Consider the following 25168-nt stretch of genomic DNA (forward strand, 5'->3'; position numbering starts at 1 on the left):
ACTATCGAAAATAAATCGGATAATTATAAATTATTTTAAGAGGAAAACAACGCGCGGTTTGCGTGTAGTAAATAAAAATAACAATTTTTCAAGATGAATATGAACGAGTGCGATTTTAAGGATTTACGCACAAAGCTCGATGTGATGGGCTTCAACCAGACATTGCCTGTGCTGGCAATTCCGCTGGTTGCAGCTGTCTTTGGCGATTTGATAAAAACAACAGAATGCCTTCGTGATACAAAAAGGCAGGTTGCTGATCTCCTGGAAGTAAGTGGCCGCCTTGGCCTTATGTGGCTAAAACCAGATGTAACATAAACATTTTTGTAGGAAAAAACCTGCTGGGATCTGGGTGTTGAGCCCTACAAATGCGACAACTCGCGTCTCCTCGCCGAGTGCAACGAGTTGCATTTGCAGTTTTTAAAAGAACGCGAGGGTTACGAGCTGCGACTTTGTGGTATGTTTGTTACTTGCCTTAAGTTAGGCCAAAATGTATATTTATATTACCATAGAGTCGGATCGTCGAATACGCAGTCTGCAGACAGATAAGGAACACTTGCAGAGCCACAATGTGCAATTGCAGAGTCAACTCGATTCGTTTCTCTCCAAGCAAATAATGACAGCGGCAACGACGGCCAAGCGAACACAACTTGGAACATTTAGGCAGGGTGAGCTGACCACCACTGAGTTTGTTTCTATTTTCTATTTGTATGCACCTGCTTGCAGGCAAGAAGCCATTCATAACGACTGTGCGCTCTGGCGAAGTGTTGCCTGCTGTGGGTAGTTCGGCAACTGCCACGAACTGTGCCCTAAAATGCACAAAATGTAATGCGGGCGTTGTCCAAAAGACCACAACTACAACAAAGGATGGCGTCACAGTCACCCAGACGAGTGGGCCCGAAGAGTTCGACAGGCTGCAAAATGAGCTGGCGAGTGCAGGCGAGCAGCTGGAATTCTATAAGCGTAAAGTGGAAGCAAGAAATCGTGAGATTCGACGATTAAACGATATGCTCTCTGGCGGGCGTCCACCCGCTGCATTAGCGAAAGACTGTTGCTACAAAGAGGTGGGTGCCCTCTCGCAGGACATTGATCTGTTGCAGCGCGAAAAGGGTGAACTGATGGCACAGGCACGCGACTATCAGGATAAGATGCACGACGCAATGCAGCGTGCGCTACGCATCGAGGAGGACAAACAAATGTTGCAAACGCATCTGGACGAGCTGAAGGAAGCGGCACTGCAGGTGGAGCAGCAGGCCAATTCCGAGATAGATGCCCGCGACTCAGAGCTGCGTCAGCTGCAAAATGAACTGAAACAATTGAAGCAACGTAAGGCTGGTGGATACGTGCCATCATCAGACACCGGGCCGAGTGACAAGCGTATGCTAAACGAAAAGCTCAATCTGCTCACCCGCCGCGAGGAGGAGGTGCAAGCGCTGAACGAAAAGCTTAAAAAGAAGCTGCTCAAATTGGAAGCCAAGCTGTCAGCGCTACAGAAAGAGCAGCGGGAACAGCAGCAACAGAGCAACGTTACGCTGGATGAGGAGAAAATCAGACTGAAGTCTGAGCGAGACTTCTTCCAAAAGGAGTATCTACGGCTGATGAGTAAATCGGGCTCAGACTCTGAGATCGCATTCCTGCATACCCAAATCAAATCCAAGGATGACGAGCTGCACGCACTGCGCTCCGAACTATGTATGGCTTCTGCGATTAGGTTGGACTTATCGCCACGCAAGGGTGTTCACTGTGACAGCCTGCCACCGCCGACAGCGTGCAGCTCGAATACGAACAGCGCACGCAGCGATTGCGTCCAGGCTGCCATTGGACGTGTGGAACGCGAACGCGACTGTGCCCGCACTGAGCTCGAACGGATGCGTTGCGAACGGGATACACTGCGTGAGAAGCAGTTGAGCAGTGTCCAATTGCATGCCGAGGAGCTGCAAACGCTGCGTCTGCGCAACGAACACTTGCAGGATCGCATACGTCAGCTTGAGCGAGATAATCGGGACTTGAATACGGCACGCTATCCCGCCGAGACGCACAATGTGCTCCTCAAGGAGGATGTGGCTCAACTGAAACAGCGCCTGGTCACGCTGCAATCGGAGTTGGAAACTGTGAGGAGGGAGAACGATCAAATAACGTGAGTGCTTTTTGCCACCGTTTGAAGTTGAACATATACCTAATTGTTGACTTATTGCAGCTTGATTAATGAGCAGAATGAACGCATTGTGGCCGACTATCAGAGCAAGTTGCTACTGTCGGAGCGACAGCTGCGGCAAGCTGATGTGCGTGCCAGCACCTTGGACTCCAGTCGCGAATCCAATCGCAACGAGGTCACACAATTGCGTACGGAAATTGGAGCACTTCGTCAGACATTCGGTGCCTTGGAGCACGAGAAGGATACACTGCTGGTAAGTGCGAGGAATGCTTGTAAGGATCAGTGGTCCCTTATTGAATTGTTCACAGCATCAATTGGATAACAAAACGGAGCGTCTCTATAAGCTGGAGTATGAGATCAAAGATTGTCGAGAGAAGCGAGATGCAATGGAGCAAACAATCAAAGAGCTCGAATCCCAAGTGGGGTAAGTCAATATTAATAACTCCTAACATATAATTGAACATTAAGAATTGACACAAACAAAAAAAACACGCACACATTTATTCATATTATCTACAGTTCACTTAAACATTTCTACATTTGCTGGTGTAATACATTCATGGCACAATCTCCCACCTTGGCGTCGTTAAATGCCAACTTGTTGGCTGCGAACGTTAGCCAAATATATCTAAGAACCACCTAAAAGGAAACGAAACGATTAAATCGATAGATCTAAAACGAGGACGATAACGTAAAGCATGCACATCTCCAGGCCCAAAAAAGACTGAGGGGGATATAGATAGAAGAAGAGCAAGCGCTGAGGATGGGGGTTAGACACGTGTTATGTTGAAATCATAGTAGTAGCTTCCGTTCGATTTAGTGGATAGATTAGAGGAGCACAATTGCCGGGGACGAAAGTGGATTGTCATCGAGGAATCTCGCGTTGAGTCGCTCAATGGTTAAATACCTCGCCAGGCTCACGCTGGGTGCACTGCAATTGTGCGTTCCGCCGTGATCTGTCTCGGCTGGCGTATAGCCCGGCCGGCAGACACATTTCGCCCGGCTGGCATAGCTGACGTGCGGTGTGCTGCCATTGTTTGGCTGCGTCTTCAACGGCTCCAGCCACTGGCCAGCACCGCACGGTCCTCGCGTATACAGTTTGTGGCACTGACCACTCATCTCGACCATGCCGGGAGTTGACTCGCAAATGCTCTTCTCCTGGTCACTGCTCGCCGAGCACTGCTGATCCAGATTGGTGATGACGCCCGCACAGCCACACATGCCATTGTAGGAGATGCCATCTAGCGATGGTCTGGCCGTAAAGTCAAACACCACCACTTGGTGCAACGAGCACGGTCCCTGTGATCCAATTCTGTAGCACGAGTCCTCAGCTGGAAAGTACAATCGATTCTTGCCACAAAAGTTACTTATACACGTGGTGCCATTGACAAGAAACTCGTTGGCCGCACAGGGACCGCGTGTGTAGAGGCGATAGCAGAGACCATCGTTCCAGGGCACATAACCCTCCTTGCACAGGCACTTGCCACGTGGCGAGAAGTTGCTCAGTGCGTTTGGCTCCTGACTCGCGTCGACATCGTCGGGTATGCGAAAAACATGGCCAGGTGGACAAGGACCGGGTGTGTCTGCAATCGATAATAATTAAGATTTAAGTTTGGAGTATGTTTTATGTTTTGTGTGTGTTGGTTCCCATTCTTACCCAGCTCGTAGCACATCTGATGTGGTGCATGATAGTGGGGCAGATGTCGCTGGCAATCACAGCGTCCGCCCGGCAAAAAGATGTGACCCGGCGTTGAGCAGGGTCCAATTGTGTAGTGCTCGTAGCACGATTCCTCTGCCGCATAGTAGTAGGGACGCAGCTCGCCCCGATCCTCGCAGCGGCACTCGGCCAGTTCATCCTCGTTGCGTGCCAGCAACTTGCCCCGGTTGCAGGGTCCCTTCGAGTGTTTCGGATAACACTTGCCATCGTTTGGCCAGAAGAGCATACCATCGCTGCACTGCAGCGGTCGCTTGCAGCTGCCCCAGCGATTGTCGGCTCTAACAAGAAATGTTCAGATTAAATCGAAATCGATTACAAGACGCATGCCCAACTGTTGCCTACCTTTTGGCCTGATCCGGTATGGGCTGAAAGTATTCGCCACGTGGACACGGACCACGTTCGTACAGCTTGTGGCAAGCATTGCTCACAGCACTGAGCGCTGTGCCTGGCGGACACCGGCATTCGGCGGCTGGCACATCTTTACGCTTAGCGCTCACTGGTGTCGGACTTAGTTCCATGGTCTCCGGACAAGGGTAGCCCAGAGTGAAGATCTTAAAGCATTTCTTTAGTGGCGTCCAGTAAAGTAATTGCCAGCCGCCGGCCATGCTGGCGCATGGATTCTTGGCCGGATCACTCCATGGCGGCGGCACAATGCCGGCCAATGCCTGTTGTTGTGTCAGCAAAAGCAGCAGGCAGGTGAGAATGCTGCTGCACGCCTGTATGGCTGCCCAGCAGACCAGCAACTTGCGACGATTCATTCGCATCTTGCAGCCGGCTACGTCTACGGCTACGGCAACGGCTACGGCTGTAAGCAAAAAAACCAAATCCAAAGCCAGTCAATTGTGCACTGAATTAATTTTGCTACTGTTCACTTTTACTCTCGTTACGCTGGCGCCAATTTTAAAAGCAAAAACAAAATAATAATAAAAAAAACCTGCTTCGAGACTCGTTTAGTCATTCATTAAAACGCATGATTGATGGATTTTCTATTGTGTGACTTGGTCATTTTACAAATTAAGTTTTTCGCTGGAGCAGAAGTACTTAAAGTTGCCTGCCGCTGCCTGTTGCCACCGCCGCCCCCTGCACAAAAAAAAAAATGGTCTTTCATTCGCGCCGCAACGTAATTTGTGCGAACTCAAAGCGGCTCCAATTTAAATTAGCCAACTTTGCTGGGTTTTTGGCGATAAATTAAGATAAAGCAAAACAAAAACACAACAAGAAAACAAAAAAAAACCAGTAAGCGGCTGTGTGCTGTTAACCATGACCTAAATACGCATTTATCTTGACTTCTTTTGCGGCTGGATGAACGTTGTCATATTGCTGCTGGTGCTGCTGCTGCGGTCACCTGGCAGAAATCTTCTGTTCGCTGCCGAGTTTTTTGTATAATCGATATGACGCCTTTATATAATCGGACTCGCATGCGGTTTGGCGGTTTGTTGTTTGTTGTTGGGCTGCTGACGAAACTGGCGGCGGCGGCGGCGGCAGTCAGCCAAGCGGTGCTTGGAAAAACGTGCAACACTTTGCACTAATTCCCCACATTTTCCACAACAGTTGTTGGTCTGAATGGTAGCCTGGGGGCCTGAACAACCAGCAAACCAACCAACAAGCGTCAAGCAACCAAACAGCTGCTGCTGCTGCTGCTGCTGCTGCTGCTGCCATGGCTATAAATAATGCATTAGGCTAACCACAGCTATCGTTGTTTTGACTTGACTTGTTTCGGTGGCGTCGACTGTCGTAACAAACAGCCGATGGCCAACAGCAACTGGTTTCCTATTGCCCATATTTATTCTCTTCGAGTCGCAAAGAACATGACAAAAAAAAAACACTACACAAGAGGAGACACAGCAGCTAACAAAAAAAAAAAAAAGTTCTGCAAATCCTATTCCATTCTTAAGTCTCTTTTGTGCACAAAGTTGACGCACAAAAGCAACTTTTTTTTGCTGGACAAACTCTATTTGTATTGGATTACCACACGCGGTGCTCACCTCGGGCTCCGTTTGTTGTGTATATTTGATTTGATGATGTGTGGATTTGTTGTCCGCCCGCAATCGGACAATATCAGACAGCAATCAGCAATCAGCAGCGACGATATCCGATTCGAATCCGATTCCGATTCCCCAAAATGCCATCCAATTCTCACCACACACAAAAGACGCGACCATTCGACTGCGCAGGTAGCAGACGTCTGTGCGTGACTCTTTGCGGCCTGGCTGCGGCTAGCGTTTAGGCCGGGCAAGCTAAGCAGACCACTCTCGCTCTCGCTCTTGCTCTCTCTCCATCTCGAATCTCTCTCTATCTCTCTCTGCACTTGGCTAGTTCATGCTCTTAGCGACAGTTGTTGCTCTTCTATTGAAACTAAAAATGGATAACTCTGCACTTCCTCACACATAAACATCAAGTGGATTCCATTTTGCGGAGTTCAGATTGTAAGGTTCTTCGCAAGCGCTGAGCTATTAATGATTGACGTTGATGGTCGTTAGCTTTGTACATGCCCGGTCAAGTAAGTCTGCTGTATATCTATATATATATCTATATATGTATATATATGTATATTTATGCCGCTGAACAGGGCCGCGCTTTGTTCTTGAGTTTTTAATATGAATTGCGGATATGTGTGTGGACGTGCCTAGGTTGTTAATGTGTGAATGTGGCAAAAGAGAAGCCAACTAGCATTAGGCATAAAATAAATGGGATTCTCCGACACAATTGATTGTGAGCAAGTTTCTTGCTTAAGTCATTTGACCTGACACCAATTTGACCATGAACGCAACACACAGACAACTGCGTGTATTATCTGTATATGTATTAGCTGTGTGCACAATAGAAATGATCCTAGAGTCAAAGTTTCTTTGTTGTATCCGCTTACAGCAAACTGACCACAAGAACCCGTCAACGCGACTCAGAATTGAATGAAACCTCAGCGGAAAGCAAAACAATGCGGCAACAGATTGTGGCACTCAAAGCTAGCCGCGATGAGGCAATTGCGGAAAACGGGTGAGTACATTTAAATGTGATATGTGCAACTCTTACACCAGACGCCAGACACCAGACACTCCGGCAAATTGCATAAGCCAAATAAAGTGCACAAGTTTTTTGTTTGCTGCTCGATCATCAGTTACTTTTTATTAGTAATATTAGTACTAAATTGTGATTTGATTGTGACTCAATAGGCGACTAACGGGCAGATTAAGTGATGCCCAAGTGGAAGCTAAGACACTGCAAAAGAAGCTGAAGGATGCGGAGCAGCAGGTGGCCGACATGAAACAGAAGCTGCACAAATACGTCCAGGAGGTGAAAAGGGCCGAGGATCTGCTCATGCAAAAGGTATTCAAAAAATTCCAAAAAATCTTGGAATTATTAGTCCATAAGGCCATACGAATTCTGAATGTTGAATGCTAATGCGGCTAGGTTTACTGTGTATTAAAGGAAAAGGATCGAGAGGAACTATTGGATCACTATCACAGCTTGACCCACGACCAAGTCGTCCTCGAAGGCAATAACCAGAGTTTGGAGTTCGAAGCGACTGAATTCAAGTGAGCATCGCATCATTTACTATATATCAGTAAAAATAATGTGCATATATATTACAGGCGGCAAATCTGCGAACTGGAATGCGAGGTGCGCTCCCTTAAGGACCAGATACTCTGCCGGCAATGCACCATTGACGAGCTGGAAATGCAACTGACTGCCGCTCGTGCCTCAATGCGCTGCCTGGAGCGGGAGCTGGAGAATGCGCGCGAGCAGAAGATTGAGCTGGATGTGCGCAAAGAGCTGTGCGATAAATTGGATGTTGAGAAAGAGAAGCTGAACGCTGAGCTAAACGAACTCAATGAGATCCGCAAGAAGGTGAGATTTTGTGCTTGTAGTTCGGGTCTTGGACTTGGACACTAGTGGAGCCAATTCTATACCAGATTCATAATAACAATACTCGCCGCTTACGCTTTGTATACTAACATGGGCTTGTAGAGTTGAGGAAAATGTATTTGCAATTAATCGTCGTCATTAGTTAGTCCGATTAAATAACGTTGAGTGTGCATCTTGCCAACAAACAAACACTTGCAGCTGGAAAAAGAATGCGAAAAACTACGCAGCGAACTACAGCAAAAGTCTGTCCTAAATCAGGTGACCACAGAGACAACGGAACAAATGCTGGGCCGAATACGCGGCGATCAGCATCGTCAAGATGAGGCCGAGCTGAGCTCCAAACGTGAACTGGAACGCCTGCGGCAGCTGCACGAATCAACATTGGTAACAACAACTAACCACAAATTATCTAAAAGCGCAAGACTAATTTTCATAATTTACATCGAAAACAGAGTGAACTTCAGGAAGAGCGATCGCGTTGCAATCAGCAGGAGCGTCTTGCCAATCAGTATGAGCAGCAGGCAAGAGAATTACGCAAGTGCTTGGCCGAGGATCGCTTTTGCCAGGCACGCTCAAGGGAGGCTAGTCCCAAAATCCCACCAACAACAACACTATAAAGCAATATGTGAATTGTGTTTTTAGTATGTTTATTTTGTTCATCTTTTTGTCTGTGTGTACTGTGTACATCGTATTTTACTTGTCCTTACTTTTACATGATTTTACATTTAGAGAATTTTCTTAAAATTAGTATTTTAGTTTAAGTATTTTGATCAAGAATATATTCTATGTTGAGGCATTTTAAACAGATGAGCTCTATCCTTGGCCAGCAAGCTTCAGATAGTCCTCGTACATGCAGGGACAACACGAAAAGGGTGGAATTTGATTGTCTTCCATATCCGTTTGAGATTCGTTGCATGTTAAAATATCCTCCTCGAATTTGGACTCATTGCATGTAAACTCTGCCGAGCTGTTTGATACTAAATTAGAGAAATGAAATTATAGTTTAATATTAATTAAATAAAGCAAGAAATTGACTTACAGTAGGACTCTGTTAATGAAACATCCTCAGCGATCTGTTGAAGAATTGTCCCCATTTCAGCAGAGTCTGCTCTCAAGCCCGAGTCGAAGTCAGTAACTTGCTCCTGATCCACGTAGCTTGTAACTGCATTGTTCTTCTCACTGAAGCCGATCTCATCTTTAAAAGTCACTAAATGGGTTGATTTGATCGGTGTCTGCTGGCTGTTAATTGCCAGCTGCTTGGGTTTAATCCTTTGCTTCCACTGGGACTCGTAGGTGTAGTTAAATGGCAGCTGCTTAGTTGATCTACCAATGAAATGTTGGAATTTAGTGTACAGTTCAAGGTTAGTTGTCCTTTGCTCCGTTTGCTCTGATACTGACAAGGGATTGTGGACTTGCGGGGATATTTTGCTTTGACTTTCCATAAAGTAGTCATGGTCGATTCGAGTATTACCAAGTTCTGTATTGTTATAGTTTTGCCCCCTTTCCACAGGATATTCTCGGCAATTATTGAACTGGCTTTTGAATTTGCCATTGCATGTATCGTAGATGTCATCCGTTGACTCGACGACTTGGCACCGGTTGTCAATCCGTGCCAAATGACAGCCTGAAGAACTGTCAGCTTTGTTTACTGAAGAATCTGGCGCATAATTAAAGCTCACAACAGCAATGTCTGCCTGGGGCTGAGATTGCATAACCTCTTGGCAATCTTGAAGCTCAGATAGCTGGTTGTGAGTAGGAGCCGAATTTTGTTGAAGGCAATTCCTGTATTCATCAGGCTCGATTTGGAGCCACTCGGGCGCTTGGAATGCTTCTTCTTGGTTAATTGATGTTTGTTGCACCGAATTTAACGCAAAATCATGCTGTTGGGTAAACTGTGGAACGGTATTTCCCCGCTCCAGATCATGTTGTAAATTTTCGGGTGTCACTTGAAGACTCCCTGTTGTCTGCCAGTCTCCAGGAGTATCGTCTACCTGGGCCTCGATTGTTATCTGTTTTCGAGTCGTTTCGATTGGCGAGTTCCCGTCCGAAACAAACTGAGCAGGTGTTATGGATTGGTGTGAGAACGTTTGGCCTGCTTGGGTATCCGTTGCCGGCAGTTGTCTACAATATTCTCGCAGAGAATGCTCCACGCTTATGTTCTTGTCATCGGCAACGGTTGATTGTGTAAATATTTCTTCAACTACTTCATTCGTTTGATCGTCTGATGCGGATTCATTGATTTTATTACGCGTTTGCAACTTTGTCATTTGTGGCACGCTGCTTTTTTCTACTCCCGTTTCTTGAGGGGGATCGCTTACGGGCGCAGCTTTTGCATCCTGCACTGTCTCTTCGAGGGCACTGTCTTGCTTCTCCTCTGTAGCTTCAACTTTTATCATTGGCAGTCTTGTATAAGTGGGATTGGTCTCAATACCAAAAGTATTTCGGCTTGAACCCTTCCTGGCTGTTTTCTGCTCCTCTTCCTTATACATATTCAGGTATTCACGATGCAGACGCAACTTCGTATCCAGATCCATGTAGTCATTATTAATGGGTGACTTTGTCGCTGCCACATATGCTTTAATAATCATTTTATCTTTTTTTATCTTCGACTTTGCCCATCTTTGAGCATCAGATTTGTCCGCTTCCTGTTTTCTAACCGATACTTTCGGGGGAGTGTCTTGTTTTTGTGATTTCTGATGACTAGTTGGGTATTTGGGCTTGGACTTCTCAATGGGGCCTTTTTGCTGTCGGGGTGTGGGAGCTCTGGACAGAATAGCCAATGGAGAACCGCGACAAAATTGTTCTGTATTTAAATCAGTTTTCCGCTTTTCATAGGACGGCTGAGGACTCTCATTGTACGACATGTGTTGGTAAATGGGTTCCAAAGGATACTGATAGCTCCAGGGATTGGGCGGCCTTGTTATGGGCTTATTGTAATAGCAAAAATATCGATTACAACCCTGGCAATAGCCAATCTGAGTTCGGTTTGTTTCATTCGATGAAGGAGGATAATCCAGCTGATAGACTGACAGATCATCACAGCGTTCATAGGCACTGCCACCAGTCAAGCGACTTGTTTCGTCTTGCACTGCCGGCTGATGTAGTCCTTGATATGCGACATCGTTCACATTCGGCAATTTTTTGACTATTCTCGGCTCCTCCTCGACGGTGTCTATGGTGCTAAAATTGGAATTTGCCTTCAGGTTTTGACGACGCTTGTCAATGGAGAACTCATCATCTTTTCCAGTTAGGTTCTGAGGACAATGCAGCGCTTGCTGTCGTCTTGCTCGATCTGGACTCTCAGCGCTCGAGATTGGTGCATGCTTTTTGGATAGGTTCTGTGACCAAGTCAGATTCTTGTTGGTCGCTTGCATCGTTGCCGGTTTGCGTTTTGTGTTTTTCCTTTCGAGTTCGTTGAGGAAACAGTACCGAAAGTTGCGTAATTTAAGGATTTCCTTTTCAATCTGCTTATCCACGTTGGCCACCTGCTGCATTGTCGCCTGTATCTGGTCATCGGTATTGGAGGAGGACTCTTGCAACTGTTGCTTGTTGACATTGCAACGGTAGAGCTCAAGTACCTGAGTCTCAATGTTCTTGATGAACAGGTCGCCTCGATCTTTGATGGATACCCGCTGTTTGCGCTCGCATAGATAACTGTGGTGATCTACGAGGTGTATTTTTTGTGTTCAAGGTAAGTGACTAGTTTTATAGGTCTTACCCACGCCGTGTTGACTGTTGTTGTACTTAGAATCCATAAATAGTCTTTAATAAAGTCTTTAATGATTTTACATTTATAAAATATAATATTCGAATCTGAAATCTGAAATTACTCTATTATTACAACTACAGACAACAACCACTGCCTATAATTTTGTACACTTTTCATGGCCTACTTTTTTGTACTGTGCCAGACTTACAACCACTGGCAATTTTGCCATTGTATTACACTGGCAACAAATGGCAAGCAATTGCCATTAATGTGAAATGCATACTGCTTTAGTGTTACCATAAAAATGCATGATGGCAATGATAATGTTTTCAATTATTTGTTAATAGAGGGCGTTTTATACTATTGTAACGACTTGCACTGCATTATTGGTTCCGAAAATGCACACCACGCTCGGATCCTAATACAATTAGATTAAACTTGCACTGCTTTAAGGTTTTGGCAAATATTTACATAGATGGCGCTTTAAACACAATGAAGATCGACCACTTGCACTGCTTAGATGTATTATAATTTTAGCTGCAAGGGGGCGCGTTGTTTCTGTTTCAATGGTTCCGAAAGTTAGTTCGGAACATAACATCTTCAGCTAATTATCGGCGAACATTTGCACTGCTCTCCTGTGTTCATCAAATGTGTCTTAACAAATGTTTTAAACTGCTTAAATGTTTTTAGCAAACATGTCAAAAGATGGCGTTTTGAGCATAATATTAATATATGGGATTTGATTAAACAATATGTTTTTGAGTTTATTTTTATTATAATTTTTTTCTTTAATTACGTTTAACAATTTGTAAAGTTGAGTTAAACTAGCAACAGGCAACTGGCAACTAATATTAGTTTGTCTCTCTGATTAATAATAAATACTTTACATCTTTGTTAATGTGGGAAAATAATAATATTATTTTGGCTTGCAAATGTATGAAAATGTCAAGCACAATGGTTAATACTTTAAGTGACTTAAGTTTTATTGGCTATTTGTGCGATGTCGCACCACTGTGCAGAGACTATTTGTTCGGTGCTTGCTGCTTGGCGCACACATGAAGATTAAGAGCCGGTTCATTCAGTCGCCGACTGTCAGCCAGCGCGTTCGCCGGTGTTGTGTGTTGTGTGTTGCGTGTGCTCTTCTCTGTCAAACGAACACAAAGTACAATTAACGGAATTATGAAAAAGTTTTGGTAAAATTTGAAATTAATCAAAATAAAGAAAAAAATTCTAAGGAATTGAAATTGTGAATGTAAAAAAAAAAACATATTCCATAATGTGGAATGTTAAGCGAAGTGCAATTTTATTGTTTTGAATTGTGCATTAGAAGTGAATTGCGGCTCTCTGGTGGCACAATGGAGTATCTGGCGTATCCTCGCGTGAACTGATGAGAAGTGGCGCCATTCGCAGTGGCAAACAGATACCTTTTGTCTGCATTGTTCTACAGATGCGTGGAGGGTTAAATCAAAGTCAGTCGGTGCTCAGTCAGCGCCCAACGCTTGCCACCACTGCGTGTAGTTAATATTTGTCTAGTTTTTGAGTGTTTCCCTTTTGTCTTCCGACGTTTTTTTTTGAGATCTCAGCTTATGTCAGAAAATGCATAGTCGACATCCTGCTGCTCCTGCTGCTGCCTTTGTGTGTGTGTAAAAGCTAACGACAAATAGCTCCATTTACACACAGACAGTGGGAGTCCTTTCTGCAACAGGACTTAATGCACTTGCATGAGGCATGTGGCATGTGGCATGTGGCATGTGGTATGCGATCTGTGATTGTGTTAGTGCCCGTGCCCGTGCCCGTTATGCTTGTGCCTGTTTGTGCGTTAGTAAGTGGGTGGTTCCATTGCACCGTAAAATATGCAATTAGAAGGACATCAAAGCGTGTCGCCGCCAGCCGCTGGAGGAGCTGAAGTACCAGAGCCGCCTCATCATTAGTGCGCAGTCGTGTGTACATACTAAGTATGTCAGTTTTGTCGGCTTCTCGCTTTGTCTCATCTTTTATCATTTTTTCTGCTTTTTTTGTATTTTTTTTTTGTTGGCCACCTAAAGCACTTTGTTCGTCTATGTTTTGATGTTATGCATTTATTTAAATTTCGTCTTTGTCATAAATTTAGTTTCTTTTGATGAAATATGAGTGCTGGAAGCTGTCGCCAGGCCGTTTAGTGGTCCGACTTTATACTTGCAACACTTGCGAATGGCTGCGACGAGGTCAATTGGCTTAATTAGTGTGTGACAGCGCGGGGTAGATAAGTGAGGGGTTGCTGTGAGGGGGTTTCGGGGTGTGTTGTGAATGATCTCGGACAACGTTTATATACATTCTTTTGAACAACATTTGTTGTTTCCAATTTCAATTTCAATTCCAATTTCAATTTCAATTCTTTTGCTTAACTTTGCCATCGCATTAAATTTAATGGACAACATTTTCCATTTATTCCATAGAAATAAAAATCACTTCAAAACTGAATTTGTATATCAATGTTCGGTAAACAAATTACGTCACTCTCTGGCCATAGTCACTCTCTGCTATCGAATATGAACGCAAATGAACATTCTGCATTGATATCCGTTTCCTGTTCCTGTGAGTGATAAGCCAATGTGTGCAAAATGCACTTGTTGTAGGCACAAAAACTGTTATCTGCCAGTGAAAAGTACAAGTAATCAAAGAAAATGCGCCTCTCTTGGCTGCTGGTCGGCCTTACGGCACTCTCGGCAACGCTCGGTGCCAGTGCATTGAGACTGGAGCAGCGGAAGGAGGCGAGCAGGGAACCAGATCTCCATGCGCGGCGACGCAACGATGGTGCCCCAAACGATATGCGAAAAACGGAGTTGCGACGCGGCAAGGACAGTCAGCAGCATCAACACAGCGATGAGGAACACGAAGACGAGGTGGGAACGGAGGAGGATTACGATTGGATTGATGTGGATATTAGTGGAGCTGCTGACCGCTCAAAGACTGATCTGGAGGCCACTGGCACAGCGAACAGCGCTTCCCATGGTAAGTGTCAGCCGCGTGTCTTATCAGCAGATACAGTAATACACATTCTATATATGGGTGACTGCCCAATGACCTTTTTCCCCATTCCGAACTTTAAAAGAGGCATCTGCTGATAAGTAAGTGCAACTGCGAGATATTTATGTGACTGACTCACTTGTCTGGATCACTTGTTGCTTGTGTCGTGGATCTGTTTGTAAACAGATTGCGACAGATGAATAGGCCTCAAACTATTGGAAGGTCAATGAAATTTGACCAACATACATACATACATACATACATACATACATAATAAATGATATGACATACGTATCTATATGTGTTTGTATCTCTTTTCAAAATGTATCTGATATGTTAGTTTTACACTCATAAATGTGAATGGCTCTCATCCGCTTTCTCACTTAATCAAAGGCAAAATTTGAGAGGGAATGAAATGTTTTAATTGAAAGTGCCTGATGATGAGCAACTACAAGCTTACCAGAGTCTATATGTACATCTCTAAATCCACATACAGTGGCGTAAGTTGGCTATTTTGTTGGGGGAGAATATTAATATATTTGTGTATTTAATGGTTAATTAGAACTTGCTTAAAGAACTTCTGAAATACTTAAGGGATACAAATGATGTGAAATTCATTATCATATAATTTGAATATGTTTGTTAATTAGGAAAGAGAATGTATATAATAATATATATTTTTTTGTTGCTTCATTTTATAAGACTTTGAAAATTCGCTGACTTTCAGTTAACAGATATTATTCCAATTATAAATATTTAAATCTAATGCGAATAAATGTTAGAGACTACTAAGTGCCTTTGGCCAAGTTGAATTGATCCCTTGCCTAGCAAGTGGTCAAAGTTCAAAGCTCCGCCCACTCACACCGACGCCACTGTGAGTGTGTGTGTACTTATCTGTGTGCGAATATGAATCTAAATTGAAACAGTGTTGAACACTTATTTAAACTGCTAAGCCGACGCCTGTTTTCAGCTGCTGGCGCCAGCATATTCTTCATAAATACACACACACACACATGCATACGTATGTATATATGCATATGTGTGTGTGTGCGCTGCAGCCCTAACCAAACAATCGGGCGTGAACCAACACTATTATAATCAACAGCAGCTCCAAAGCAGACCGCTTAATTTACGCGACTGAGTGAATTATGGCGAGTGTGTGATAAATGTGTTTGATTTCCAATGAACTGGCATTTTATGGGATGCACATATTTGTCACTGCTTGGCGCTGCTTAACTGATTGACGCTTTTGCATTTCGCATTTGCATTTGCAAAATGGCAAACACAACAAGTACAACAGCTACCACTGCTACTACAACTACTATTTCTATATGGATTCCAATTTCGTTGGCTGCGTAGCATGCTAAGGAGCAGTAGTAGTTGTCGGCATTATCAATTATTCATCGACAATCATTTGAAATGCTTTGCATACCAATAATTCAAGAGTGCCTTCTTCTTCTTTGCATTCTCCGGTTTTATTGTTTGTTTTGATGTGCGCGACACTAAAATGATTATTATTTGTGCATGTTTGTTGAATATTCGATGGGCCCACCCTCTTTGATGTCATTTGCATTTTAAATAGCCGACAGTTTTCTATGGCAGATGGATCATTTTATTCGGCAAATCGCAGCTCGAGAAACCAACTAAACGGACAAATGCTTGGCTCGTCTAAATTAGCCGCTATTGAGACATTTCCTTTATTTATAGGCTACATCTGCGCTGGCGTTCGGCCTGTTTGTCGTTCGTTGTGTTGACAGCCACTAAGATCATTGGCCACACTCTGTGACAGTCGACGGGCCGACGAGCCGACGGGCGGAGAGTGCCCAACTTTGCAAGTATGACATAAAAATAGCACTCGACATAGAATACATATAAAACAAGGGTATAAAAAACAAATCCCAACTGCTCGAGTTGAGACTGCTCGACCGGAAAATACCCTGTGGTTGAAAAATAACAAGCATTCGTTTGATAAACAGGTGTTTTTCCTATCGAATGGATTATATCACTTTTTGTAGTTTATATTTGGTCTTTAAATAGTTTTGTCTTTGAGAATATGCTAAATTTATGGCAAGCTATATACCCAATAGGCTCGCTACATATTCAGTCTATATCTTATCTGTGCATGATATCCTAGATTTTGATATAAATACACACATATGAAACTTTGCTTGCTAAATCACAGAGATCTTAAGGCAATTTGTCATATTGTGTACCAGCTATAATCGAGACTTATCACACGTATTTTGATTGCTGAATATATATTTTCCATTTCGAATCGAAATCAAATGCAGACTACGTTCGGAAACGGCGCGTGGAAATCTGAAAACGTTTCAGAAGACTTCAAAGTAAATGCTCTAAAATTAGTCATAGCTAAAAACGGTCGCAACCAGACGGCAAAAATGGATAGTATGCCAAAAAAGAAAGAAAATAATAATAAAAGAAAAGAAAAAGAAAACATAATAAATACGGGAGGTTGACGGTAAAAATGGGGAAATATTGAAACTGCCTGCACCACAGCAATTGCACACTTAATTAATGAGTGGTGCTTTTGATGTTTTGGGAACTTGAGCAGCTGGCCCCATCTTTACCAACAGAGACAGAGATAGACAAACAGAGCGAGAGAGAGAGAGAGAGAGAGTGAGAGATAGCCGCAGAAGCATGTGACAAAACGACATTTTTCACGCACCCAACGAAACTCTTTGAACACAACCCCATCGCACCGCACCTCCCTCAACATAGCCACACACTGCCAGTGGATGAATAGGATGAGGAGGCATGTGTCGCACATGTTGCACGTCATCTGCATTTCTGCCTGCCTGGCTGCCAGCATGCAACGCCAAAGTTCAACACCCAATGAGAAATCCCTTAATGATGCGAGGCAAGACATCTAAACGGCAAGTGCTTAATAAGTAATCAGTCAGAATACTTATGTACTACACATGTATGTACATGCTGCACTTGCAACATGCAAATGCATGTGAATGCATCTTGGTATATTTGCATAGATAAGATGGGCAATTGGGTTGAATCGAACTAATTGTGGCAATGGGTTCAGCAAAGTCATCCAGCGTAACGGCTTCGGAGGAAGCGTGAATGTCTGCGACTCGGATTCACATGACAAAAATGTGGCACTCAAACTGAGACTCACACTCGAAATAATAATGGGGCTGCTATAATATAAAAAAATGTGCATAAAGGCCTTTAATTAAAATCGCACTAAAAGCAAGATTTGTGCCTTAATCGAAAATCGTAGAAAAACATCGAAATAATTTATTGTTATTAATTTAAAATATATTTCGGTTGAGTCGAAAAGGAGTCAGCATTTTGCCCAACTGCATTTCCCAAATTCTTTTGCATACTGTTTCTCAAAGTGCACGATCAGTCATAAGTTTTGACAGGGTTTTTAATGAACCCGAGTTTGCAATGTTGCAAGCTGAGTTAAGCTGTTGCATTTATTTAGCTCGAACATTTTGTGAGCGGTGTCAAAATGCTTGACAAGTCAAGTCATTAAACCCTGATATGCAGTTCCATTTAACATTAAGATGATTAATTTGGTTGTTTTTTATTATTCTTTCTCATTTTTATCATTGCAGATATTTTTACATGTTGCAATCAAGTCTTTGGCTCATGTCGCACAGCATGCGAGAATGTAAGTAGCAAACATCGTTTTACTACATATAAATTGAATGAATTCATATTGAAAAAGGTTCAGCCAGATAACTGATCTTAACATGAAAATCTCGGGACAGAGATAGAATACATTATAACACACACACACAACACACACACATGCTCTTTCTGACTGATCTGATAGATAAGGCGAAAAACTACTGTGCAGCGAACATTTCCTGGTATATTTAATGCCCATCGTTACGAGTTGCATACTAAATACAAGCGCCAGTTTGTTATTGTTGTTGTTGTTGCTACAATAAGTTATTAGAATGCAATGTGTGCGATGCATTCACAAAATTATTATGACAGGTTTTCAATGTGTCGAAAGAACCTTTAAGCGCTGCTCGACGGCAACTTCCGTTCGAATTGGTTTTGTCGTTGCCTTGTCCCGAAAAGACTTAAGCATATATATGTATGTGTATGTGTGCCAAATCCAGGCTCGATTAGCCAGTTAATGCCATACAGATAGTTGAAATCTGGCCAATTACACTGTTAATATTAGCATAAGCTACAAACTGGTAATTTACAGGAAAAGCAATGGGGACGGCGACAGCGACCAACCCAACCTGTTCCGCCACTCAAAAGCCATTCATAAACTTGAGCATTTGACTTAAAATTCAATTGGTTTACAAGTGTATGTGTGTGTGTGTGTATGTGTGTGTTGGCTGGTTAGTTTGCTGTCTAGCCGACCTGCAATCAAATCACTGACATCATTTAACTTTGTAATCATAACAATTTCTAAAAACCAATTAGTTTCTGCAACAATTTCTCGTTTGTGGCAACAGCAGCAGCCACAGCAGCAGCAGCATAGAGTGGGCTGTGTTTTTCATTTATGAATGCAAATGAAGGCATTAAATCTTTGCTCAAATTGAAACTGACAAAATGACAGCTACAAGGATAATACTCGTTCCCAGACCGGTTTAACTCCAACTCCAACAACAACAATTGGGTGCAGCAGCATCATATGCGATCGAAACAAGAGCTGCAATTGAAACTGAAGACAACACTTAAATCGCTCCACACTGCGGCAACAGACGTGTGAAAAGTCGGTGCCTGATTCCAGATATATGATATGAGTGCGATTTCCGCACATTTTTATTATTGACAAAATGCTCGTTCCGATTGTCTCCAAACTGTCGCAGGCGTAGCCCAACAGTAATTGCTCCGTGCGCCTGCCAATCTTGATTGCAGGCAACAGCATTTAAAAGATGCACGAAATCTCGGACATACATATCTCCTTGTATGTATGTATGTATGTACACGTATGTGGGCAGTGTATGTGTTGTGTGTGTGTGTGTGTGTGTGTGTGTGTGTGTGTGTGTGTGGGAGTTTGTCTGACACTTCATTACCAACAGCAAAACTTGTAAAGGAAGTTGGCCAGTTGCTGCCTGCATTTGTATGTAAATAAATAGCGTTTAGTTCGAGAGAGAGAGAGAGAGAGAGAGAGAGAAAGAGAGAGAGGGAGAGAGAGAGAGAGAGAGAGAGAGAGAAAGAGAGAGAAGAGCACAGAACAGAACAGAACAGAACAGAACAGTATCTTTAATAGACATCGTTGGACTCAGATTACTGTGGCAGATAAGCGATCCGAAAGAAATTTGTTGCTTCGTTATTGTAGTATGCCCTTTGCTTATTTATGAGCCAGCGGGTTGCCCTCAGAAACTACAAGAACACTTCGTGTGTAACATAATACGCGTGCCACGATCAAACAATGAACCAAAGCAGACAACTGACAACTTGCAGTTTTCGGTTCACACTGCAAATCGTTAAGCGAGAGGAACCCTGATCTTTTCATTGCCAAATTGATTAAACATTGAGAAATGTTTGACTATTGATCGCAGCAATGAAAACCAACGCAATAAAGCCAATATAAAGAATATATCGTCTTCTGCTTGCAGTTATCGTTGGCGCAACTGGACGTGGCCAATGGACGCGAAGAGCATCGCACTGAATTAAAAAAATACTGCCAACTACATCAGTTGGAGTTTTGGAGTTGCGTCAATCGCACACTCGATGGTAACACCCTTAGTTATAAGGGCCATAAAATGGATTTCATTATCTTTTTGTACTTATAGCGGTGGATAGGGGTAAATCATGGTCGGGTCGTCGCTGCTGCCAATTGGCCGTTCTACCCAAATGCAAAAATGCTTGCGCAACTGCAGCCGCTAGCCAGGAAGTGACCGATATCTGTCGGCGCAGCGATGAGCAAGTGCTCTACGACTGCTTCGAGCACCAGGAAGCGGCAGACAGTTGCTGTGGCAAGGCCCGTACCTCGGAGTGTCTGCAGGCAAGTAGTAGATAATAAATATTGCAACACTGTCAATTGCAGCTCTTTACTTCATCTTGTTATCAAAAATTGGAGCTACAAAAACTACTCGAAAATTAATGCATTAAGGCAAACATTTCCACAGTTTCTGGATATCTACGATATTCTCAAAAAATCTGTACATTTATTATAATTTATGTCGAAAGAAAATGTTTTGTTTTCCCTCTAAAGATTTTATAAATATTTATTTTGTTATTGCTTAATTAATGTAAATAATTTTTAAAAATAGATACAGCTTCTACAATATAGGAAAAATATAAAAATAGATTCGAAGCAAAAAAAAAATAAGTAAATTGAGCGCCAATATAATAGTTAATCTGGCAAGGAAACACCTTCAAATGGAACTGCCATCAGCAGTTGGCCATCGCAATTTGACAAATCAAATTTCGTTTCACATTTTAATCAGTGAATATTTTTATTGAAGGCCTGTCGAGAAGTTTTTGAGCCACCGAATGAAACTGGCACAAGCAATGGGGATGGCAGCTTGGTGGATGAGACATGTGGGGAGCGCAATGCGGATGTGCTGCAGTGCATCCACAATCATACGGATATGACACCGCCACTGGACGTGGACAAATGTGAGCTAAAAAACATTGCTAATAATAATAATATTTATTGTTAAATTGAACCAATTCGAATAGATTTGCCTTGCTGTGAGTATAGCCATGAACCGATGTGCCACCGCACATGCAGCGATGTGTTGCAAGCATCGCGTTTGCATCGAAACGTTGAGCGCAGTGATGTGATATTTGCACGCCTGGAGGCTGGCTGTGGCATGCCCCTGCCTCACCTGCCCTTCTGGCAATGCTTTCTGACAGTGACTCGCAAGCTCTATGTGCCAGCGGGTGGACAATCCCAGCGTCGCTTACAGCTATCATCGAACGGCGGAGATGGTGGGGAGCCAAATAAGCTGGGCATCGATGCGGCCAAGCGTCAGTGCTGCGAGCATGCGACTAGCCACAAGTGTCGTCGTCTGTGCACCCAAATCTTCACGAACGATTGGTGGGAGACGCGTGTCAGCTTCGATACCGAGTGCCTGGAGCAGCCGACTGAGCTGAATCTGAGGCGCTGCATCGAGAGTGTCGATGCGCCATGTGAGCTGGGCTGCAATGGCCTCAGTTTCTGCAGCAACTTTAACAATCGGCCGACGCAACTCTTTCGCAGTTGTTCCCCAGCACACGATGCGGCGGCTCGCGAGGATCTGTTGATGCTGCAGCAGCGCGGCTATATACGGGTGCTCGGCCAGGAGCTGTACATCAAGAATACGACTCGCTGTGCGCCGGATAAGTGGCAGGCACTAGTCTGTGCACTTCAGCTCCAGCCGTGCACTCGTGTCGGCCTTTACAATGGGATTTGTCGTGAGGATTGCACAGAGCTGTTGGAGGAGTGCCTGGACTGGACACGACAGCCGCAGCGACCACAGGCCATCTGTGACCGACTGCAGCCGCCAGCGCAAACAGAGGATGAGGACTCAACGCCGTGCATCTCCTTAAACACCTACCTGAAAGGCAACGATCCGATTGAGGAGTCGGAGCTGGAAATACATTCACCCTGTGCCCGCAAGCCCTGCAATGCCAGTGAAGTGTGTGTGCTGCAAAGGAATGGCAGTCAAGGATACGCTTGCATTCCCGGCTGCAGTCTGGGACAGGCCTCCAATCTGATCGTGCCATTCGGAGCATATGTTCGCGTTGGCAAGACGAGCAGTCCGAGCAGTGGTGTTGGCCTCGCCAGTGGCCAATTGCTGAGCGCGGAGCATGTCGTCTGTCGCTGTGGACTGCGTGGCAATGTGGATCAGTGTCAGCCCCTGCCCAGCTACACCCATGCGCACTGTATACTGCCGGGTGGACGGAGCTTTCGTCACGGCACCTCCTTCTATCTGGAGTGCAATCTGTGCAGTTGCTTTGCGGGCGAAATAACCTGCACCAAGCAGCAGTGTCGCCTGCCCGACTACGTCGATGCCAGCTACACGAGTCTGCCCTGCAACTGTGCGGCACACTATGTGCCTGTGTGTGGCGCCAATGGCAACACCTATCCATCCGCCTGTGTCGCAAAGTGCTTGGGCCTGCTGGAAGCCAACTATGTCTATGGGGCGTGTAATGCCCGCAACGGCTGTCAGTCGAGCAGTGACTCGGCCAATCCCAGCTGCCCGAGCGGTACTCAGTGTCTGGAGAGGCGTCAGATTTGTTTGTCCAGCATGCAAAGACCATGTCCACAATATATATGCGGTAAGCTTGCATGTTATATACATATTAATCGGAGCTATTTCTATACAAGTTCACTTCCTTTTGCAGTTAATGTTTCCTCCACCAGCTGCGGCAGTCACCATGCCGAGGAGCTGTGCGATACGCTGGGCAAAACTCATCCGAATCCCTGCTCGCTGCTGCTGAGCAACTCTCAGTTGGCGTATTGGGGCGCTTGTCGCTCCAATCACGACAATGGCAACCAGTTGATGCCCGTCTGTGGCATCAACGGGGTCACTTATCGCAGTAGATCTGCCGCCTTGGCGGACTTTGTGCAAGTGGATTATGTGGGGCGTTGTCGCGAGGTTGGACTGCTCGTTGCGGATATGGGACGACGCTGCCAAACTGTTCAGTGTGGGGCACCAATGCCGCCGCTTTGTCGCCAAATAGTGCCACCTGGTGCCTGTTGTCCCATTTGTGGCGTCGCCGCCTTTCGCATCATCTACTCGCGGAAACAGTTGGACAGAGCATTCTATGCGCTGCGTGGCCAGGAGAGCTCTTTGCTGACATTGCATGGCGTTCTGCAGGAGCTGGATCGCTTGGTGCAGGTCAGCGAGTGCCAGTTGACTGGTTTCCTCACCATGGAGGTGGGCATCTTTGTGGCACTCGTGCCACGCACGACTCACACCACCCGGCTGCAGTTGAAGGTGTGCTTGGCGGAGGCGGAGAAAATCTCAGCCTTGATAAGCTCACAGTCGCCACGCATTACCACGAATCTGGCACTCTCCAGCCTGACGGTATCTCACATGCTCGAGCCCACACTGAATGGTGTGGCCTTGGTGTTACCCAGCAGAGTCGTAATGTTCGCCATTGGGCTGATCGGTGTAGCGGTGGGGCATCTTCGAATTGTTGGACGTAATATTTAAGGTTTCTAAGATTGTAGTTTAAAAAACGGTTTTACAAAATCAAGTGAATTCTTGGTGCCAACAAACAATTAGTGGTTTAGGCGGATGCAAGCCCAGCGTGCCTTTAAACAGGTAGGGATTGTCCCTCTGTGTGATGTGATATTAGCTAAAGTACTCCTAAGGCAAAACTTATTAAAGACAAACGGCAAATGGTAAGCTAGTAAATAATCCTAAGTTTGAATTGTACCAACCAAAGCAGCGTTCATTTTGTAACGCTTATCTACCTATGTTTACAGCTAGTCTAATTTAATACTCACTACAGTTAACTTGTTATATAATGTATACAATAACTCTCCTGATGTGTTCTTCCTTTTTATTCCTTTATATTTTGTGGGAAATCAATGCTTTATTGTTCACTGAACCATATCCAAAAATACGAGAATGACATTAAAACTAAACCGAATTGCCGAATTAGGCTATTTCCATGGGTACAGCCTGGACGCGTTCGGTGATCTGCAAATCCTTAATTGACGTGTGCAAGATGGGTGTGGTGCCCTTCTTGAAGCCATAGTTTAGCTGGCGTTCGCCCTTCTTGTTGGCCAACTCGTGGTTGCGCAAATACTCAGTGCTATCCTTGCGGATCACGCACAGATCTACGTTGGAGCCTGAACCAAGATCATTGAAGATACCCGAAGCAATTGCATCACGCACCAGCAACTTGGCCTCCTCCTCGGTTAAATCGGGTTTCCACCGACTCTCAAAGACGGCCATAGCTGCCAGCGAGCCTGATCCCATGGTGGCATAGGGCAATTTGTCGGCACTGCCATGGGGATGAATGCAATATATGTGTGGACCATATTTGTCGACACCGCCCAAAACGAGGGCAGCGCTAATGTGGCCCTGGTAACGGAAGAGCATCTGCTTCAGTATATTGTTGGCACACACAACGGGCACCTGTCGCTCCGTGCTCAAGCGATGCAGCTCCAGCTGAGATGAAATCAAATCGGTAGTCATTTCAGTATCAGCAGCAGTGCCAGCGCCACAGCAGCTGCAGAAGAAGCGATTAAATTAACATTTATACAAGTTGCATTGGTAATAATTAATAATTCCACTCACTAAATGTTGTCGGCCAGATAATGGATTTTGGCGCAGTTTTTGTCTGAGACAATTGGGCCTTCGGTAGCACGAGTGTCGGCGCCCAACACAACACCATCCTTGTAAATGACTCCAACGATGGTGGTGCCAGTTTTTGTGGTTGTCGGTGGCTTAAAGCCGCCCTGCAACAATGCAGCATTGCTGAAATTTACAGATTGCAAGTAAATTTAAGGAAGGATTTCCGTTATTATTTATTACCGTCGACAGTTGTCAAAGTTGAAGCCAGCGCGGGGCACTTCTGGAGCGGTATCCAAAGTCATTTTAATGTATTATTTTTACTTCTTTGCGAAAGCCGATGCGGAATGACAGTGCAAATGACAAGCAAGAATTGTTGATATTAAATCGAGACTCTTTATATCGATTAACTGCGGCAAACTCATTGCACCGATTTATCGAACTGCTGTATTTTTATGGAGCCCTGGAGTAACAGTTACTCAAGTGACAAGTGACCTATCAATATGTGGAAAATCTAATTCATAGTCCAA

The 25168-nt window shown here is 44.5% G+C and overlaps 5 protein-coding genes across 8 annotated transcripts; 2 read left to right on the forward strand and 3 right to left on the reverse strand.

Moving 5' to 3' along the window:
* Positions 1–76: 76 nt before the first annotated feature.
* LOC6558883 (centrosomal protein of 135 kDa) lies at positions 77–8436 on the forward strand. 3 transcript variants are annotated; one of them, XM_032741638.2, is made up of 12 exons: positions 77–267; positions 328–454; positions 510–665; positions 724–2134; positions 2195–2405; positions 2461–2576; positions 6738–6863; positions 7040–7193; positions 7278–7402; positions 7460–7715; positions 7992–8117; positions 8186–8436. In XM_032741638.2, the coding sequence occupies exons 1-12, from the start codon at positions 94–96 to the stop codon at positions 8348–8350; spliced, it is 3147 nt and encodes a 1048-aa protein (XP_032597529.1). In that variant the 5' UTR covers positions 77–93; the 3' UTR covers positions 8351–8436. The 3 variants fall into 3 exon arrangements, with proteins under 3 accessions (XP_032597529.1, XP_032597519.1, XP_001984794.1); XM_032741628.2 differs by having other exon boundaries at positions 79–267; positions 7932–8117; XM_001984758.3 differs by having other exon boundaries at positions 79–267; positions 7296–7402; positions 7932–8117; positions 8186–8435.
* Positions 2623–6005, reverse strand: LOC6557338. Of its 2 annotated transcripts, XM_032741661.1 has the most exons (5): positions 5855–6005; positions 4212–4674; positions 3810–4147; positions 3060–3735; positions 2623–2791 (listed from the first exon to the last, which is right to left on the reverse strand). In XM_032741661.1, the coding sequence occupies exons 2-5, from the start codon at positions 4631–4633 to the stop codon at positions 2767–2769; spliced, it is 1461 nt and encodes a 486-aa protein (XP_032597552.1). In that variant the 5' UTR covers positions 4634–4674; positions 5855–6005; the 3' UTR covers positions 2623–2766. The 2 variants fall into 2 exon arrangements, with proteins under 2 accessions (XP_032597552.1, XP_001984795.2); XM_001984759.2 differs by having other exon boundaries at positions 2623–3735.
* Positions 8437–8444: 8 nt separating the features above from the next.
* Positions 8445–11590, reverse strand: LOC6558525. Its single transcript, XM_001984757.3, has 3 exons — positions 11452–11590; positions 8773–11397; positions 8445–8710 (listed from the first exon to the last, which is right to left on the reverse strand). Exons 1-3 carry the CDS (start codon positions 11486–11488, stop codon positions 8547–8549), a joined length of 2826 nt encoding a protein of 941 aa, XP_001984793.1. The 5' UTR covers positions 11489–11590; the 3' UTR covers positions 8445–8546.
* A 928-nt stretch (positions 11591–12518) lies between these two features.
* On the forward strand, positions 12519–24055 carry LOC6557616 (reversion-inducing cysteine-rich protein with Kazal motifs). Its single transcript, XM_001984756.2, has 8 exons — positions 12519–12635; positions 13878–14433; positions 18042–18097; positions 20016–20133; positions 20193–20404; positions 20868–21021; positions 21085–22668; positions 22735–24055. The coding sequence occupies exons 2-8, from the start codon at positions 14106–14108 to the stop codon at positions 23547–23549; spliced, it is 3267 nt and encodes a 1088-aa protein (XP_001984792.1). The 5' UTR covers positions 12519–12635; positions 13878–14105; the 3' UTR covers positions 23550–24055.
* Positions 23882–25033, reverse strand: LOC6557613 (proteasome subunit beta type-7). Its single transcript, XM_001984755.3, has 3 exons — positions 24882–25033; positions 24645–24824; positions 23882–24576 (listed from the first exon to the last, which is right to left on the reverse strand). Exons 1-3 carry the CDS (start codon positions 24941–24943, stop codon positions 24000–24002), a joined length of 819 nt encoding a protein of 272 aa, XP_001984791.1. The 5' UTR covers positions 24944–25033; the 3' UTR covers positions 23882–23999.
* Positions 25034–25168: the final 135 nt, after the last annotated feature.

This window comes from Drosophila grimshawi, unplaced genomic scaffold, assembly GCF_018153295.1.
Source record: "Drosophila grimshawi isolate 15287-2541.00 unplaced genomic scaffold, ASM1815329v1 contig_44, whole genome shotgun sequence".
NCBI classification, from domain to species: Eukaryota; Metazoa; Arthropoda; class Insecta; order Diptera; family Drosophilidae; genus Drosophila; species Drosophila grimshawi.